The 20,015-nt window shown below is 43.0% G+C and overlaps 1 protein-coding gene across 1 annotated transcript in view; it reads right to left on the reverse strand.

The window, feature by feature from the left end:
• TMEM163 (transmembrane protein 163) overlaps positions 1-20,015 on the reverse strand; it is a 121,699-nt gene that overhangs the window by 28,201 nt on the left and 73,483 nt on the right. The window contains exon 5 of the mRNA XM_075829193.1: positions 1,344-1,440. Coding sequence (XP_075685308.1) covers positions 1,344-1,440 — 97 coding nt within the window. The remainder of the gene's footprint in view (positions 1-1,343; positions 1,441-20,015) is intronic.

Here is a 20,015-nt window from a genome sequence, read left to right on the forward strand (position 1 = left end):
ACAAGACAGACTCTCTGTTTACTAAATGATTAGGTTGCATACAGCTGCCCATAGAAGTCTATGGATAGGGGAGAGGGGAGGGGAGGGGAGGAGAAAACAGGGGGAGAGAGAGACACACACACAGAGATGTTGCTGCAGCTCTCTAGCAAGTGTTATATCTCACCCCAGTGCTGGATTCACAGCTACAGTGCTCATTACTGCTGTATGATGTCCTTCATGTTGCTGTAGCTTTTAGTAAGTGTTATATCTCACCCCAGTGCTGCATTCACAGCCACACTGCTCATTACTGCTGAATGATGTCCTCCATGCTGTTTCAGCTTCTAGTAAGTGTTATATCTCACCCCAATGCTGGATTCAAAGCTACACTGGTTAGTGTTGCTGCATAATTTCCTCCCTTGCTGCTGCAGCAGCTTCTAGGCGCAGCTTCTATGCCCAAGCCATCATAGCGCAGTAATAGTATGGCGGCTCGGCGTTAAGCAACTGCGAGCCTTGATGTACTCTTAATGTGCAGGGCAGTTAGGGGTTTAAAGGGGACCTATCACTGTTTTCTTTATATGGGAATATCATAGGTTTCTCCCAGGAGGTTTTATACTTAGGCCAATTTCACACAAGCATAATTATGGTTGCAAGTCTAGTGACCCAAACTAACAGCATCATAGGTCCCAATAATGCGCCAGTATTATGCTCAAGTGAAACTGGCCTAACAATTCTTCCTGCCCAGACAGCTGTTAAAAAGCTGCAAGCAGAGTTTTATACATGTTCTGCTCAAGTTAACAATGTTTTCTAGTTTAGAAAAACAATTTTCATACATCCTATTACGGAATTCTGAGTTAATAGAGGGGGGTCCTCGTTCAGGATCCTCATCTCTTGGCCAGAGTAGAGAGCGGGTACAAAGATAACCTGTCCTGCATTACACACATAACACAATGATATAAATGGGCACTGTGTAATGCCTAATTTTCCCTGTGGTGGTGCTGCAGGGAAATTGAACATTTACTGCCAATCTTCTCCACAGATCACAGATGATCGTTGGGGATCCCAGCAAGAGGAGTACTTTGTGATCAGCTATTGTCAGGGACCCTTTTAACAAATAGGGAATGTCCAAAGAGGTGAACATTTTCAATATGAATGCATGATGATGACCCTGAAACAAAATAACTCCTTGAATAACTTTCTAGGTGATAGGTCCCCTTTAAATGTAACGTTAGTGAAATAAAAATCTTGTTTGATTTATAAACTATGGTGACTGGTTCCACCATTTCCGATCATCAGCGGAGGAGTCGCCTCAAGGAGCAGAAAGACAATCAGTGACAGGTTCATCTCAGATACTTATAGACACTTACAACTTCTGGGAGCACTCGGATGGAGAGGTCATGGATGGCTTTCACAACGATGCAGAAAGCTGACAGCAGGAATATTACACCCAGGATCACGCAGGCTCTGAGGAATTGAATGGAACACAATATGTCAAGAGTCATTACATTGTAGTCACTGCCATGAGTCCTGATTTCCAGATAAACCCCAATACATCAAGATCTTAAAGGGAAACTCCACATTTTGCATTCCACAGCTACGTATGTAAATACTTTACTTATCTTGTATTAATTCAGCGTTTAGAATTCTAATGGTTTCTCGTTACCATAGAGCAGTGTATTATGGGAGGTGAGATGACAGCTTCACTGTTAAAGTAACAAGTCTGACAACGGGTTGAAGCAAAACTGCTGTCAGATTCCAAGGGCAACCAGTAGAATTTTGAAAGCATCTAAGTTTATGAATGGAGACAATTGACATAAAATAACAGTAAACAGTGAAGTATTGTTAAAGTTACTTGACTTTTTATTTATATATTTAAACTGTGAAAGGTTCTTAAAAGCAAGATTTCCCTTTAAGCTTTTCTTCTGATATGACGCTGAGTTTTAATTCAGTTCTTAGGCATAGTACCACTTGTCTTATGTATTCTTGTTGCAATACTCTGATTTATTTAATCAAATGCTCTGGGAAAAGCTGAAGACTTCTGGAAAAGAACAATCCCTGTGTCATGCTCCACCCATCAGGCCTTCTACTAGGCATAACACAGTGTATCAGTTTTCCTCGGAGTGTTCCTTTAAAAGTTCTTGTCTCTGCCACATATACAATAAACCTCCATTTTGAAGAGCATTTACTTCTATCTTTACTTTTTTCTTTTCTAGGTCAGAACTAATTTACTATTTCCGAGCAATCACAATCTATTCCAAGATCTTGCCCAACAAACGCTCGGGCATTCCCCTTTAAAAACAAGACATTTTTCCAGTATTGCCCAACACCCGCCCAATTATTGACTTTCAAATAAAGATGTGTCCCATTATATTTTAAATACATTTTCTTTGATGTTTTTTTGATCTTTCCCGATGAATCATTTCCATAGATATGACATAATATTAAGCTTTGTTTCCAAGGGGATGTGTTTCAGAAACCAAGTATACCTTGTGTCACCAATGTCATATACTATTAATAACCTATACGTTACACGTCAGCAGTAAAAACAAAATCTATAGCTTATATGTATGTTTGTACAAAATAATAAAAAAAAAAAAAAAAAAAAACAGGACATCCCCGTTTCTGGTTGCAGCTTCTACCAGGGGTCTAGCTGCTGGAAGCTGCTGGCCAGTGGGATATCTACCATACAGGTAGGACACACAACTATGCTGCCTGTAGTGGGAGGGAGCCTGGCATTGAACTACTTCCACTGCTTGCTATCACACTGCATCCGCCACTAGGGGGAGCTCACTCCATACAGATTTTTAGATCTCCCATTTAATTCAATGCGATCTGTATAATCCATTTGCAGTGAGCTCCCCCTAGTGGTGACTGCATGCAGCCAGAATTATATAATTTATCAAGTCAGCAAAATAGAGATTTACAGATATAAAAAGAAAAAAATCAGGACAGAATTAAGGACCTAAAAACGGAATGGTCGATATTAACTTTAATAAAAGAGTAGCACATTTTGCAGAGCTCTCAGTTCTGAGTTTTACTACAGGACGCTATGACTTTTGACTACCCCCCTGCTGTCAACATCTACACATTACCCCTGTAAATGTAGTACATTAAATTCAAAGTATTACATGACCGCACCGGCGCAAGTGCTGCTGTTTGCAGTAACTTTCTGCTCCAGCTAATAGAGGGTGGGTCTCTATAAGCCCTAATAGGGCAAAAACATGGGATATCCTTTATTATAAACTGCATAAAAGTTCTATCCCTTAACCCCTTCCCTCTTTGGCCACTTTTGACCTTCCTGACAGAGCCTCATTTTTCAAATCTGACATGTTTCAATTTATGTGGTAATAACTCCGGAATGCTTTTACCTATCCAAGCGATTCTGAGATTGTTTTCTCGTGACACATTGGACTTTATGTTACTGGCAAAATTTGCCCGATACATTCAGTATTTATTGTGAAAAACACCAAAATTTAGCGAAAAATTGCAAAAATTAACATTTTTCTCAATTTAAATGCATCTGCTTGTAAGACAGGCAGTTATACCACACAAAAATGTTGCTAACTAACATCCCCCATATGTCTACTTTAGATTGGCATCGTTTTTTGATCATCATTTTATTTTTCTAGGACGTTACAAGGCTTAGAACTTTAGCAGCAATTTCTCACATTTTCAAGAAAATTTCAAAATGCTATTTTTACAGGGGCCAGTTCAGTTGTGAAGTGGCTTTGAGGTCCTTAGATATTAGAAACCGCCAATAAGTCACCCCATTTTAAAAACTGCACCCCTCAAAGTATTCAAAACAGCATTTAGAAAGTTTCTTAACCCTTTAGACATTGCGCAGGAATTAAGGCAAAGTAGAGGTGAAATTTACAAAGTTCATTATTTTTTTCCAGAAATTCATTTTGAATCCATTTTTTTTGTACCACAGAAGGTTTTACCCAAGAAATGCAACTCAATATTTATTGCCCAGGTTCTGCAGTTTTAGGAAATATCCCACATGTGGCCGTAGCGTGCTACTGGACTGAAGCACCGGCCTCAGAAGCAAAGGAGCACCTAGTGGATTTTGGGCCTCCTTTTTATTAGAATATATTTTAGGCACCATGTCAGCTTTGAACAGGTCTAGGGGAACTAAAACAGTGGAAACCCCCCAAAAGTGACCCCATTTGGGAAACTACACCCCTCGAAGAATTTATCTAGGGGTGTAGCAAGCATTTTGACCGGCCAGTTTTTTTGCAAAAATTTTTGGAACTAGGCCATGAAAATGAAAATCTACATTTTTTCAAATAAAATGTAGGTTTAGCTAATTTTTTTTCATTTCCAAAAGAACTAAAGTAGAAAAAGCACCACAGCATTTGTAGAGCAATTTCTCCCGAGTAAAACAGTACCCCACATGTGGTAATAAACGGTTGTTTGGACACACGGCAGGGCTTAGAATGGAAAGTGCGCCATTTGGCTCTTGGAGCTCAAATTTAGCAGAAATGGTTTGCGGAGGCCATGTCACATTTGCAAAGCCCCTGAGGTGACAAAACAGTGGAAACCCCCAACAAGTGACCCCATTTTGGAAACTATACCCCTCGAGGAATTTATCTAGGGGTGTAGCAAGCATTTTGACCGGCCAGTTTTTTTGCAAAAATTTTTGGAACTAGGTCATGAAAATGATAATCTACATTTTTTCAAATAAAATGTAGGTTTAGCTAATTTTTTTTCATTTCCAAGAGAACTAAAGTAGAAAAAGCACCACAACATTTGTAGAGCAATTTCTCCCGAGTAAAACAATACCCCACATGTGGTAATAAACAGTTGTTTGGACACACGGCAGGGCTTAGAAGGGAAAGAGCGCCATTTGGCTCTTGGAGCTCAAATTTAGCAGGAATGGTTTGCGGAGGCCATGTCGCATTTGCAAAGCCCCAGAGGTGACAAAACAGTGGAAACCCCCAACAAGTGACCCCATTTTGGAAACTATACCCTTTGAGGAAATTATCTAGGGTATAGTGAGCATTTTGACCCCACAGGTTTTTTGCAGAAATTTTTGCAAGTAGGCTGTGAAAATGAAAATCTACATTTTTTCAAATAAAATGTAGGTTTAGCTAATTTTTTTTCATTTCCACAAGGACTAAAGGAGAAAAAGCACCATAAAATTTGTAAAGAAATTTCTCCCGAGTAAAACAATACCCCACATGTGGTAATAAACGGCTGTTTGGACACACGGCGAGGCTGAGAAGGGAAAGTGCGCCATTTGGCTTTTGGAACTCAAATTTAGCAGGAATGGTTTGCGGAGGCCATGTCGCATTTGCAAAGCTCCTGAGGGGACAAAACAGTGGAAACCCCCAACAAGTGACCCCATTTTGGAAACTACACCCCATGAGGGAATTATCTAGGGGTAGAGTGAGCAGTTTTACCCCACAGGTTTTTTACAGAACTTATTGTAACTAGGCCGTAAAAATGAAAATCTACATTTTTTCAAAGAAAATGTAGGTTTAGGTATTTTTTTTTCATTTCCACAAGGACTGAAGGAGAAAAAGCACCACAACATTTGTAAAGCAACTTCTCCCGAGTAAAATAATACCCCACATGTGGTCACAAACATCTGTTTGGACACACGGTAGGGCTCAGAATGGAAGGAGCACCATTTGGATTTTGGAATGGTTTCTGGGTGTCATGTCATATTTGCTGAGCCCCTGTAGTACTAGTACAGTGGAAACACCCCAAAAGTGACACCATTTGGGAAACTGCACCCCCTGAGGAATCATCTAGGGGTATAGTGAAAATTTTGATCCCAAAGGTTTTTTGATGAATTAATTAGAATTAAGCCATGAAAATGAAAAATATTTTTTTTTTCCAACAAGATGTAGTTTTAGATACACATTTTTCATTTTTACAAGGAATAGAGAAGAAAAAGCACCCCAACATTTGTAAAGTAATTTCTCCCGAGTACGGTAACACCCCATATGTGGTTATAATCGACTGTTTACATATATGGGAGAATTCAGAAGAAAAGGAGCGGTATTTATCTTTTGGAGCGTAGATTTTGCTGGAATGGGTTGCGGATGCCATGTTGCATTTGCAAAACCCCTGATGTACCAAACAAAAGTGACCCCGTTTTAGAAACTACACCCCTAAAGGCATTTATCAAGGGATGTAGTGACAATTTAGACTCCGCAGGTGTTTTTCAGAAATGAATACGCAGTGGATGGTGCAAAGTGAAAATTGCAATTTCTCCACTGATCTGCCCATTCACCGCACAAGATGTTGTGCCCCTAGAGAATCTTACCCCATAAATTGTTAAGCGGGTTCTCCCGGGCATGGTAATGCCTTACTTGTGGCCATAAATTGCTGTTTGGGCACACTGTAGGGCTAAGAAGGGAAAGACCGCCATTTTGAGCATGGATTTTGCTTGGTAATAGTTCTGTTTGGGGTTTTGCTGGTATTTCAGCTTATAATGTGGGGGCATATGTAATCTGTGCGGAGTATATCAGGGCATAATAGGAGGGTATAATCATGGGGTAAATAATACAATTATCCATAGATGTGTGTTACGCTGTGAAGCGATCCGTTATGCGCAGGCCGGCGTCACACTGATAAACGGTTTTCTTTCTTATCCCTCCTTTGTAACGCTCTGCACCTTTTGGGGACTTTTTCTCCTTCGTAGTTTGGGAAATATTACTGGGAAAGTTTTGCGCTGATATAATACGGGCGCCCTCGCTTCCAGCGGATGTGCTATGTCCATTCCCTTTCCTAGTTCCTAAATACTAGGGCCCTGAAACTGAAGGAATGTTCCCCTCCGGCCTGCGCATTGAGATGTTTTTTCATCACCGCATTACTAGAGCCGTAACTTTTTTGTTTTTCAGTTGATTGAGCGGTGTGCGGGCTTGTTTTTTGCGAGACGGGCTGTAGATTTTATTGGTACCATTTTAGAACACATACGACTTTTTGATCACTTTTTATTTCATTTTTTGGTAAAGGAAATTACCAAAAACAAGCAATTCTGGAATAGTTTTTTATTGGTTTTTTTTCTCTGCATCCACAGTGCGCCCTAGATTACATGTTAGCTTTATTCTGCGGGTCGATACGATTACGGCGATACCAAATTTATATAGTTTTTTTTATGTATTGCAGCTTTTGCACAATAAAATCACTTTTTTTATAAAATCATTTGTTTTCTCTGTCGACATTCTAAGACCCATAACTTTATTATTTTTGCGTGCACAAAGCGGTGTCAGGGATTATTTTTTGCGGCACGGATTGGCGTTTTTTATTAGTACTATTTTGGAGTAAATGTGACTTTTTGATCACTTTTTATAGCATTTTTTGGAAGGAGATGTGACCTAAAAACAAAGATTCTGGCGCTGTTTTTCATGTTTTTTTTTTACCGCGTTCACCGTGCGGGATAAATTACATAATAGTTTTGTAGTTTGGGTCGTTACGGACGCGGCGATACCAATTATGTATAGTTTTTTTTATTTTTACGGTTTTTCCCATAATAAAAGACTTACTATGGGAAAAAAGTCAGTTTAGCTTTATTTTTATTTGAAATGTGTGTGTTTTTATTGTTTTACCACATTTTTATTTACTTTTTTTTACTTTTTTTACTTGTCCCACTAGGGGACATGAGGGCCTGATGCCCCGATCGCTACTCTAATACACTGCACTACATACGTAGTGCAGTGTATTAGCGCTGTCAGTTATTCACTGACAGCAAGCCTATGAGGACACGCCGCAGGCGGGTCCTCATCGGCTCCCGTACAAGGCAGACTCGGACGCCATTTTCTGGCGTCCGATTGCCACAGCAACCCAGCGATTGCATCACTGGGTTGCCGATCGGGTGAAAACCTATCAGATGCTGCGCTCTATTGAGCGCAGCATCTGAGGGGTTAATCTGCCGGATCGGAGAGTAGCTCCGGTCCTGGCAGTTACAGGAGGGTGCCAGCTGTATAATACAGCTGTCACCCCGCGGTGATGGTGCCGGCTCTGCTTCTGAGCCCGCACCATCACTGCGCCGTATATATACGGCGCTTTGCGGGAACCACCTCCCGACAGCGCCGTATATATACGGCGTATGTCGGGAAGGGGTTAACGTTGATTTCGGTGACAACTGCTGAAGGTGTGACGGGCACTTTTTATGCAACGCCAACTGTCGTTATGGTGATTCTGCCTCCCTGTATCTTTTCCGTGGTGCGTTTCTCCGCATTTTGACAATTCTTGTGATGTCTTTGGGAATAATTCATTCTTGTCACAAGCAATAAAAAAATTCTTATAAAAGCAAAGGAAAAAACAGTTTTTTGTATTTGAGTGTGTAGAATTTGTTTCCACAGACAGCTCTTCCTGAATATTTTAAATAGTAATAAGTGGCACCGCTGCACGTTGCTGACAGGCGACATCTTATTAGCTAGAGCTGATCCGTGCGATATTAAAGTGCAGTTGCGGAGCAGCACAGCTTGACTTTTTTTATGGAATGGCTGACATCAACTATTGCCAAGATGTGCAGAAATCCACAAGGCACAAATTTTGGACTCTGCAACACAAGCAGCGCTTACTATGAATTATACTCTGAGAAATATGACACCCAGACACACAGTAACACATCGGGGATGGCAGACGTGCGTCACATCCTCTACTCCAAACTGCAATGCAGATCCGTGATGTCCAAAGCAAATTTATTTGCACTATATAGGAGCCAAAATAACACCCCACCCCCCATTTGGGTTTGTTTGAGAATTGGAAACTTAAAGTTAGGAATTGCTAGTGATGTTTAATTCATCAGTGTCGGACTCGGGGTCATTTTTACAATTAATTGTGGCCATTTATCAATGCATGTCTTTTATTGTGGAGGGAGGGGAATCACAAATCTATTGGTAAATAAAAACAGACGCTTCAGACCCTTCAATGCTAATTAATAACGTGCACCTTCTAAAATCCATAACTGCCACCGTAATAAATCACGCACCAGCACATATGTTATGTCTGCCCCATGTTTATTTATGGGTCTGGTCTCCTGCCTGATTATGTTCAGCCATGTTTGCCTATAAAAAGACATATTCAATTCTAAAAATAAATACATGAACAGGAAAAAAGGAGAAGTAAGAGTAGCAAAGTAAAGGGAGGCGCAGAAAAACGGGAGGAGAAAGGAGGGAGGGGGAAAGGGGGAAGGTGGGAGAATGGCAGAGAGGGAGGAAGAGAGAAAGGAAGGAAGGGAGGAAAGAAGAGAGAAAAGGAAGGGGGGAGGAAGAGAAGGAGGGAGGAAGGGAGGAAAGAAGAACGGGAGGAGAAAGTAGGGAGGGGAAAAGAGGGGTGGAGAGAAGGAGGGGGAATGGGAGAGGGTTAGGAAGGGAAGGCTGGAGGAAGAGGAAGGAAGGGAGGAAAGAAGAAATGGAGGGGAAAAGAGGGAAGGAGGGAGATTGGGGGAGGGGTAGGATGGGAAGGAAGGAGGAAGAGAGAACAGAAGGCAGGAAAGAAGAGAGAAAGGGAAGGAGGGAGGAAAGAAGAACAGGAGGGGAAAATAGGGAAGGAGGGAGAATGGGAGAGGAGTAGGAAGGGAAGGAGGAAGAGAGGAAAGAAGATAGAAAGGGGAGGAAGGGAAGGAGGGAGTAAGAGGAATGCAGGAAGGAAGAATGGGAGGAGAAAGGAGGGAGAGGAAGGAGGGAGGAAGGGATGGATGGAGGAAGGGAGGAAGGGCGGAAAGAAGAATGGGGGGAGAAAGGAAGGAAGGGAAAAGAGGGATGGAGGGAAGGAGGGAGAACGGTAGGAGGAAGAAGGCAAAGTAGATGGAGACGTAGGAAGAAAGGGAATATAAATTGAGAGAGGAAGGGAAGTGGGAAAGTGATGGAACGGAGGGAGGAACAGAGAGATTAAGTTAATTCTTAGTAAAGCTACATTAGTATATAGGAAAAAAAACTGTAGAGACAAGGATGTAAGGAGAGAAGAAAAAAGAAAGAATGGAGGGAAAAGAAGGGAGGGAAGGAAAAGGAGAGAGGGAAAAGGATGAAAGTGAGAGAGGAAAGAAGAGGGAAAAGGGAAGAAGGCAGAGACAGAGCACAGGAAAGAGCAAGAAAGGAAAAGGGAATGGAAATTGGTAACGGAAAGGAGGGAGGGAAAGTGATGGAAAGGAACAGAGAAGAAGATAAAAGGAAGAGGTGGGAAGCAGGGAGGAGGAAAGGAATATAGAGGGAGGGAAAGGAAGGGGGGAAAAAGGATGAAAGTGATGGAAGGAGAAACAGGAAATGGAGGTTGGGAGGGGAAGGGATGGAAGGGAGAGGAGAAGTTTAAAGGAAGAGGAGCGGGAGGGAAAGAGGAGAAAGAAATGGAATGGAAAGAGGAAAAGGGAAGATAACTTTTGGTAACTATCCTTAGCATTGGGGCAGACACAGGACATTTTAGGTTAGCTTTTGACTGCTGCTCCATACACAGAATACAAACTTCTGTAAATGGAGCCGACATTGTACTGAAATTCTGGGGCAATTTAATTTCCACTCATTCCTGCATGTTTATAATTGGATCTTTCTTGCCTATAAAGGGTAGAAGTCCGATAATAAGAATATATAATTAGAAATGGTTATTTAAAGGGGTAGTTCAGGATTGGAGTTCAGGATTGGAAAAGAAAAGGCCTGCTCTAGAAACAGTGCCACTCTTGTCCATTGGCTGTGACTGGTAATGCATTTCAATGAAAGCGGCTGAGCTGCAATACCAGGATCAGCCCATGAACAAGAGGGGAGCAGTGCCTACAAAAAAAAAAAAGACCTTTCCAGTTTTCAAATCCCATACAACCCCTTTAAGCCATTCCTTAATATAATAGTGAGTCTGCCCTTTAATTTACATGCTTATAGGGAAACTAGATCATAATCTCTGCGGGGTGCAAGGACTGACATCTATGACTGTATCTCAACTATAATGCTCTGGAACATGTTGAACTATATCAAATACAGTAAATAATAAGTCCTGCTAGTAGGATTATACAATGCATACATCACATACTGCGTACAAGGAGGGGGCGGATTTCATGAAAATGAGATTTGCTATGAATTATTCACGAATTGTTATGGATTTTGTTAATCCTGCAATTTCCAATGCAGTTATTGGTGCTGCATAGAATCTGCATTGATTTTTCAGAAATCGTGTTCTGCCTGGAGGGGACAACTCTTTTTTAATACTGTAGCAAAATGAGAATTATAAGAGAAACAACTAGAGTGAGACACATAATTAATGGATTCCTATTTCTTATACATCACTTCAAAGTAAAATGTCACTGTGCCAGAACTATATTAATGTGTAGACTAGGGCTACATGGTGATACTTGGTTGTGCGTGAATCAAAGTAAAATTGGGTCAAACTTTTTGTAATTGTTGTAAGGTCGCCCCCTACCTTATTTTTAATAGGGAAACTTTGAAGTTGCTTTGAAGCAATGCTGCAATTTGATTGTCTTTTGTCCAAATGTTACCATGTACCCCAGGCATTAGACACAAAAGGGCAATTAGGAGCTGACTGCAAGACCATACAGTTCATATAAGGTCCTGTTCACACTGAGTTTCTTGCAGGCAGAAAAAACTGCTTCAGAATTCCTTCAGGAATTTTGAGTCAGATTTTGACCTGCCTGTGCTTTTTTGCTGCTGTTTTCACTGCGTTTCTCGCCCGCGGCCATGAAGCTAATGCAAGGACCGCCGGCAAAAAGCCACGAAAAACGCTAGGAAACGAGCGCCGCAGGTTTTTTTCTGCCTGCGATTGATTTCAATGGGAGGTCAGAGGCGGAAACCGCGGCAAGAAAGGACATGCGGCTTTTTTTTCCTGCGATCGGCTAACAGCAGCCTGGGGAAAAATAATTCCTCTGCCTCCCATTAAAATGAATGGGGGGCAATTTCGGACATTTTTTGGCACTGATTCCAATGCGTGTTCCGCGTCAAAATCAGCGCCAAAAATCTTAGTGTGAACAGGGCCTTGGACCCGGACTACGCAAGCCAACCATGTCTGAAGTTTTTCAATAGTTGCAAGATCAACATTTCTCCTGATTCACATAAAAGCCTATAAAATATTCACTCCCGTGAGTTAAAGTGTATCTGTCACCAATTTTTGGTGTGTAATCAGTAGTTGTTTATGATATATATTGATATGATGTATATATGACATATTCCATTGTGGGCATTAGGTTTCATGATAATTTACTTTTTTACTGCCTCTTTGTGTCATTTCTCAGTAACTTTAACTTTAACTTTAACTAATAAATCTAAAAGGCCGACTTATGGCTGAATGAGTCTAAGGCCTCATGCACACGAATGTGTTTTTGCGTCCGTAATTCCACGGTCCGTGCACTGGCCGGGAGCCCGGACCGCAAAAAAATAGGACAAGTCAATATACAGGCCGCTTTTGTGGTCCGGACTCAATGAAATCAATGTGTGCACGGTCCGTGATTTGCAGATGGCCGTGGATGACACTCCGCGGCCGGCCGTCCTGTAATCACGGGCCGTGACATCGCAGTCACATAGAGCAGAATATATTTATCATAGGATTCTATCAAGATTGCTCTAAAAACTGTATTTTGGTGACAGATGCTTTTTAAGGAGTGCATAAGTATTCACCCCCTTTCAGAACCATTAATGGAACAGCCAATTGGTATTAGAAGTCACGTAGTAAGTAACACAGAGATCACTCGTATGCAGACAAGTGATTGTAATATAAATATACCTGTATCGGAAAAACTCCAAGAAGACAAAACTACAAGCAAATTTGGGACATCAATTACATGTGGAGTTAGGGAAGTTGAACTATCGGTAACTACATCACATACAATAAATTACAAGGCTACAATATTATCTGCGCCTACATCAAATACAGGGAAAGACAGGCAGGAAGTATTATCTGTATCTACATCAATGAGAAGGAGACAGTACTATCTGTATCTACATCAATTACAGGGAGAGACAGGGAGGCAGTACTATCTGTATCTACATTAATTACAGGGAGAGACAGGGAGGCAGTACTATCTGTATCTTCATAATTTACAGGGAAAAACATGGAGGAAGTATTATCTGTGCCTACATCATGTACAGGGAAAGACCGGAAGACAGTACTATCTAAACCTACATCATTTATAGAGAAACAGGGAGGCACTAATATCTGCACCTACATCATTTACAGGAAAAAACAGGGAGGCAGTACTATCTGTACCTCCATCATTTACAGCTAGAGACGGGGAGGAAACATTATCTGTACCTACATCAATTACAGGGAGGAAGTACTATCTGTACCTCCATCATTTACAGCTAGAGACAGGGAGGAAGCATTATCTGTATCTACATCAATTACAGGGCAAGACAGGGAGGCAGTACTATCTGTACCTACCTCAATTACAGGGAGAGACAGGGAGGCAGTACTATCTGTACCTGCATCAATCAAAGTGAATGACAAGGAGGCAGTAACATCTGCACCTACGTTAATTACATGGAGAGTCAATTAGACAGTACTATCTGTGCCTCCATAATTTACAGGGAGGTAGTACTATCTGTATCTACATTATTTACGGGAAGCGACAGGAAGGCAGTACTATCTGCACCTACATCATTTACACGGAGAGACAGGGAGGCGGCACTATCTGTACCTACATCATTTACAGGGAACACAGGGAGACAGAGTTATCTGTATCTACATGGATTACAGAGAGACAAGGAGAGAGTACTATCGAAACCGCCATCAATTAGAGAAAAAGACAGAAAGGAAGTTCTATCCTTACCTACATCATTTATAGGGAGAGACAGGGAGGCAGTACTATTTATACCTACGTCATTTACAGGGAGAGACAGGGAGGCAGTACTTTCTATACCTACATCATTTACAGGGAGAGACAGGGAGGCAGTACTATCTATACATACATAATTTACAGGGAGAGACAGGGAGGCAGTACTATCTATACCTACATCATTTACAGGGAGAGACAGGGAGGCAGCACTATCTGTACCTACATCATTTAAGAGGGAACACAGGGAGACAGAGTTATCTACATGGATTACAGAGAGAGACAAAGAGGGAGTATTATCGGAACCGCCATCAATTAGAGAAAAAGACAGAAAGAAAGTTCTATCTATACCTACATCATTTACAGGGAGAGACAGGGAGTCAGTACTATCTATACCTACATCATTTACAGGGAGAGACAGGGAGGCAGTACTATCTATACCTACATCATTTACAGGGAGAGACAGGGAGGCAGTACTATCTATACCTACATCATTTACAAGGAGAGACAGGGAGGCAGTACTATTTATACCTACATCATTTACAGGCAGAGACAGGGAGGCAGTACTATTTATACCTACATCATTTACAGGGAGAGACAGGGAGGCAGTACTATCTATACCTACATCATTTACAGGAAGGCAGTACTATCTATACATACATTTACAGGGAGAGACAGGGAGGCAGCACTATCTGTACCTACATCATTTACAGGGAACACAGGGAGACTGTAATGACCGGGGGGTAGGGAAACGGACAAGTGAGCCCTAATCTACCCGCCACTCTGTCCCTGCCTACTTGCAACGACCCGCCCTAGGCGACGGGGTACAACTGGGCGGCGGTCCCTGCACTCAGTAAGTGCACGACAAACATACAAGGGAATACAAGCAAGGGAAAGGGGCAGTTGCCCACGGCAACACCGTGAGCAACCAGAGTGGTGAACGAGCCGAGTCAAGCCAGGAGTGTGCGAGGTACCAGGGGCGGACATACCGCATGTGCAGCCGGTGCAGCTGCACAAGGGCCCCGCGTGGGAAGGGGGCCCGTTCCTCTGCTGGCCGACTCAGTTCTCAGCTGCGCGATGCTGAGGACTGAGACAGAGGCCCGTGGACCACTGGCGTAGCTATAGGGGTCGCAGCGGTCGCAATTGCGACCGGGCCCCGAAGCCAGGGGGGCCCACGGCCCCCCGCACCACATCAATAAAAAGTTACTATAGTAACTCGGGCCGCGGGCCCCTGTTACTATAGTAACATACTTTACTTACCTTCCTGGTTCCGGATCGCAGCGGAGGTCCTGACGTCAGGCGCTGTGCGCAGCACATGACGTCACAGCGCTATGCGCCGCGCACAGCATCGAGACGACAGAACTCCCGCCGCGGCCGAAGAGGAAGGTAAGATAGCCCTGACTGGCGGGGTCCGACTCCTGGGACCCGCCAATCAGCTGTTTTGAAGGGGCCGCAGCACTCGTACGAGAGCTGCTCCCCTTCATTCCTGTCACTTCATTCCGGTCACACTGTGAATCGGTTTCGGCGATTCACAGTGTGGGCGAGTAGTGAAATGAAGGGGAAGCAGCTCTCGTACGAGTGCTGCGGCCCCTTCAAAACAGCTGATTTGCGGGTCCCGGGCGACACATCAGCTATTGATGGCCTATCCTGAGGATAGGCCATCAATGTTTAGGGACTGCACAACCCCTAAGCCTACGATGTAGCAGGCTTAGGGGGCCCATGAGACAGGATCACAGATTGTGTGATGCTGTCTGCTGGGCCCTGTATCTAAGCCAATCACATGGTAGGCTTAGATACATGGCCCATGCGTGATCCTGTCTGCTGGGCCCTGTATCTAAGCCTACCACACTGTAGGTTTAGATACAGGGCCCCAGCACACAGTAATCTTATACTGTATAAGATTACTGTCTGCTGGACCCTGTATCTAAGCCTACCTTGTGGTAGGCTTAGATACAGGGTCCCACAGACAGTATCACACATGGGCCCTGTATCTAAGCCTTAGGGTATGTGCACAGACACTAATTACGTCCGTAAGTGACGGATGTATTTCGGCCGCAAGTACCGGACCGAACACACTGCAGGGAGCCGGGCTCCTAGCGTCGTACTTATGTACGACGCTAGGAGTCCCTGCCTCGCTGCAGGACAACTGTCCTGTACTGTAATCATGTTTTCAGTACCGGACAGTTGTCCGGCAGCGAGGCAGGGACTCCTAGCGTCGTACATAACTATGATGCTAGGAGCCCGGCTCCCTGCAGTGTGTTCGGTCCGGTACTTGCGGCCGAAATACGTCCGTCAATTCCGGACGTAATTAGTGTGTGTGCACATACCCTAACACATGTGTTACTAATCATTTTTTGTGTGTTTTCTTACAGGTTCGGTCGTTGGACTACGGCGGATTCCAGGACTACTTCGATGACAGCTTTTTTTTTTATTAATAAAATGGTTAATGAGGGTTGTGTTTTTTTTTTTTATTTCAATAAAATATTTTTTCTATGTCTTTGTGGTTTTTTTTAAACTATATTACTACCGCCTTAGTAATGGCCGCCGGCTGATTGACAGCATCCATTGCTAAGGCAGGGCTTAGTGTTAGCCGGTGCAGAGGCTAACACTAACCCCCTTTATTACCCCGGTACCCACCGCCACCAGGGGTGCTGGGAAGAGCCGGGTACGATCCAGTACCTGACCATCTGTAGTGATGGTCGGCCACTGGGGTGGCCGCAGGCTGGTATTATCAGGAGGGGAAAGGCCAGATACAGTGGCCCTTCCTACCCTGGTGATGCTAGGCTGCTGCTGCTTTATTGTATCTGGCTGGTTATGAAAATGGGGGGGACGCCACGTCATTTAAAAAATAATTGGAAAGAACGATGTCGGGTCCCCCCCAATTTTCATAACCAGCCAGATACAACACAGCAGCAGCAGGCAGCATTACAAGGGTGGGAAGGGCCACTGTTTTTGGCCTTCCCCAGCCTAATACTACCAGCCTGCGGCCACCCCGGTGCCTGCCCGTCACTACAGCTGGTCGGGTACTGGTTTGTACCCGGCTCTTCCCAGTACCCCTGGTGGCGGTGGGTACCGGGGTAATAATGGGGGTTAGTGTAGACTCTGCACCGGCTAACATTAAGCCTCGCCTTAGTAATGGAGGTTGTCAATCAGCCAGCGGCCATTACTAAGGCGGTGATAATAAAGTTTAAAAAGATACAAGCACATAGAAATTTTTTTTATTGAAATAAAAACACAACCCTCATTAACCATTTTATTGAGAATAAAAAAAACGCCGTCATTGAAGTCCTCGTATCCGAAGTCCAACAACCGAACCTGTAAAAAAAACACAAACACACAAAAATAATCAGTAACACATAAAGAAGCAAAATTATTATTCTTACCTTTCCTGGGTCCAGCGCTGGAGCCGCAATGTCAGCGAGCTGGGCCCTGTATCTAATCCTATCATGTGTGATACAGTCTGCTGAGCTGTGTATCTAATCCAATCATGTATGATACTGTGCTGGGCCCTATATCTAATCCGATCATGTGTGATACTGTCTGCTGAGCCACTGTATCTAATCCTATCATGTGTGATACTGTCTGCTGAGCCACTGTATCTAATCCTATAATGTGTGGTACTGTCTGCTGAGCCACTGTATCTAATCCTATCATGTGTGATACTGTCTGCTGAGCCACTGTATCTAATCCTATCATGTGTGGTACTGTCTGCTGAGCCACTGTATCTAATCCTATCATGTGTGGTACTGTCTGCTGAGCCACTGTATCTAATCCTATCATGTGTGATACTGTCTGCTGGGCCACTGTATCTAATCCTATCATGTGTGATACTGTCTGCTGAGCTGTGTATCTAATCCTATCATGTGTGATACTGCCTTCTGAGCCACTGTATCTAATCCTATCATGTGTGATACTGTCTGCTCAGCCACTGTATCTAATCCTATCCATAGTTTATAGGGTCGTAGTGCTATAGATATGCTATGCTGTCTCCTATACACACACTTTTTTTTGGGGCGGACACATATGTATTGGGGCTATTTCCCGGACATTTTAAGCCCTGAGGGTATGTTCACACGGCAGCGTCTGTTACGGCTGAAATTACTGTGCTGTTTTCAGGAGAAAACAGCACCGTAATTTCAGCCGTAATGGCATGTGCAGGCGTCTTTTGCTGCGTCCACTACGGAAGTAATTGAAGCTGGTTTTCCATGGAGTCCATGGAAAACGGCTCCATTTACATCTGAAGAAGTGACAGGCAGTTTTTTACGCGCCGCCTTTCGACAGCGGCGCGTAAAAAAAAATGACCATCGGCACAGAACATCGTAAGACCCATTCAAATGAATGGGCAGATGTTTTCCGACGCTTTTGAGCCGCATTTTCGGATGTAATTCAATGCTAAAACGCCCAAATTACGTCCGTAAATAGTGTGTGTGTGAACCCAGCCTTAGTGACGCCCCGGCTGCTAGTGCTGCATTGTTGGGTCACTTAGGAGACCCAGCGATGCAGCTGAAAGCGGACCGTCGGCCATGAGAAGTTTGCGGGGTGGGGGGGGGGGGCCCTGGCACATTATCTGCACAGGGGCCTTTTGCAGTCTGTGTCCGCCACTGCGAGGTACCAAACGAAGAGCAGAAGAGTAGTCAGTAAGCCAGGGTCTGTATGGAGCAGGAACAAAATAGAAGGAGCTGTAGCTGGGCCAGGAAACCACACGAAAAAGAACAACAAGCAAGGAGGAACAGGAAATGCAGGTATAAATAGACAGAGGGCGGGAGCTAGCTGAGTCTGGCCAGGCTGCGATAGGCTCTCCCACTCCTAAGCCTGCCAGCCTGAGTGGTGGAAGCTGGAGTCAGTCTCAGGGATGTAGATTCAGGTGCTGACTGATTAATTAAGGGAGTTAACCCCGAAGCTGTGCCTGGCAGATCCTTTACAGAGACAGAGTTATCTGTATCTACATGGATTACAGAGAGACAAGGAGGGAGTACTGTTGGAACCGCCATCAATTAGAGAAAAAGACAGAAAGGAACTACTATCAGAACCGCCATCAATTAGAGAAAAAGACAGAAAGGCAGTACTATCTAAACCTACATAATTTACAGGGAGGCAGTAATATCTGTTCCTAAATCGATTACAGGGAGAGACAGGGAGGCAGTACTATCTATACCTACATCCTTTACAGGGAGAGACAGGGAGGCAGTAAATATCTATACCTACAGCCTTTACAGGGAGAGACAGGGAGGAAGAACTTTCTATACTTACATCATTTACAGGGAGATACAGGGAGGCAGTACTATCTATACCTACATCATTTACAGGGAGAGACAGGGAGGCAGTACTATCTATACCTACATCATTTACATAGAGAGACAGGAAGGCAGTACTATCTATACCTACATCAATTACAGGAAGAGACAGGGAGGCAGTACTATCTGTTCCAACATTGATTATAGAGAAAGACAGGGGGGCAATACTATCAATGCTTACATAATTTAGGAAGAGGCAGTACTACATGAGTCTACATAATTTTATAGGCAAATAGATGTACTGATCCCTCAACACTCCCACATTACACTACAACCTAAGCACATAGATAGTAGTCACATAGATAGTAGTCACATAGATAGTAGTCACATGAATAGTAGTCACAGATAGTAGTCACATAGATAGTAGTCACATAGATAGTAGTCACAGATAGTAGTCACATAGATAGTAGTCACATAGATAGTAGTCACATAGATAGTAGTCACATAAATAGTAGTCACATGAATAGTAGTCACATGAATAGTAGTCACATTAATAGTAGTCACATAGATATTAGTCACATAAATAGTAGTCACATGAATAGTAGTCACAGATAGTAGTCACATAGATAGTAGTCACATGAATAGTAGTCACATGAATAGTAGTCACATGAATAGTAGTCACATTAATAGTAGTCACATAGATATTAGTCACATAAATAGTAGTCACATGAATAGTAGTCACAGATAGTAGTCACATGAATAGTAGTCACATAGATATTAGTCACATAAATAGTAGTCACATGAATAGTAGTCACATGAATAGTAGTCACATGAATAGTAGTCACATGAATAGTAGTCACATAGATATTAGTCACATAAATAGTAGTCACATGAATAGTAGTCACAGATAGTAGTCACATAGATAGCAGTCACATAGATAGTAGTCACATGAATAGTAGTCACAGATAGTAGTCACAGATAGTAGTCACATAGATAGTAGTCACATAGATAGTAGTCACATAGATAGTAGTCACATGAATAGTAGTCACAGATAGTAGTCACATAGATAGTAGTCACATAGATAG

Source organism: Rhinoderma darwinii, chromosome 6 (assembly GCF_050947455.1).
Source record: "Rhinoderma darwinii isolate aRhiDar2 chromosome 6, aRhiDar2.hap1, whole genome shotgun sequence".
NCBI classification, from domain to species: domain Eukaryota; kingdom Metazoa; phylum Chordata; class Amphibia; order Anura; family Rhinodermatidae; genus Rhinoderma; species Rhinoderma darwinii.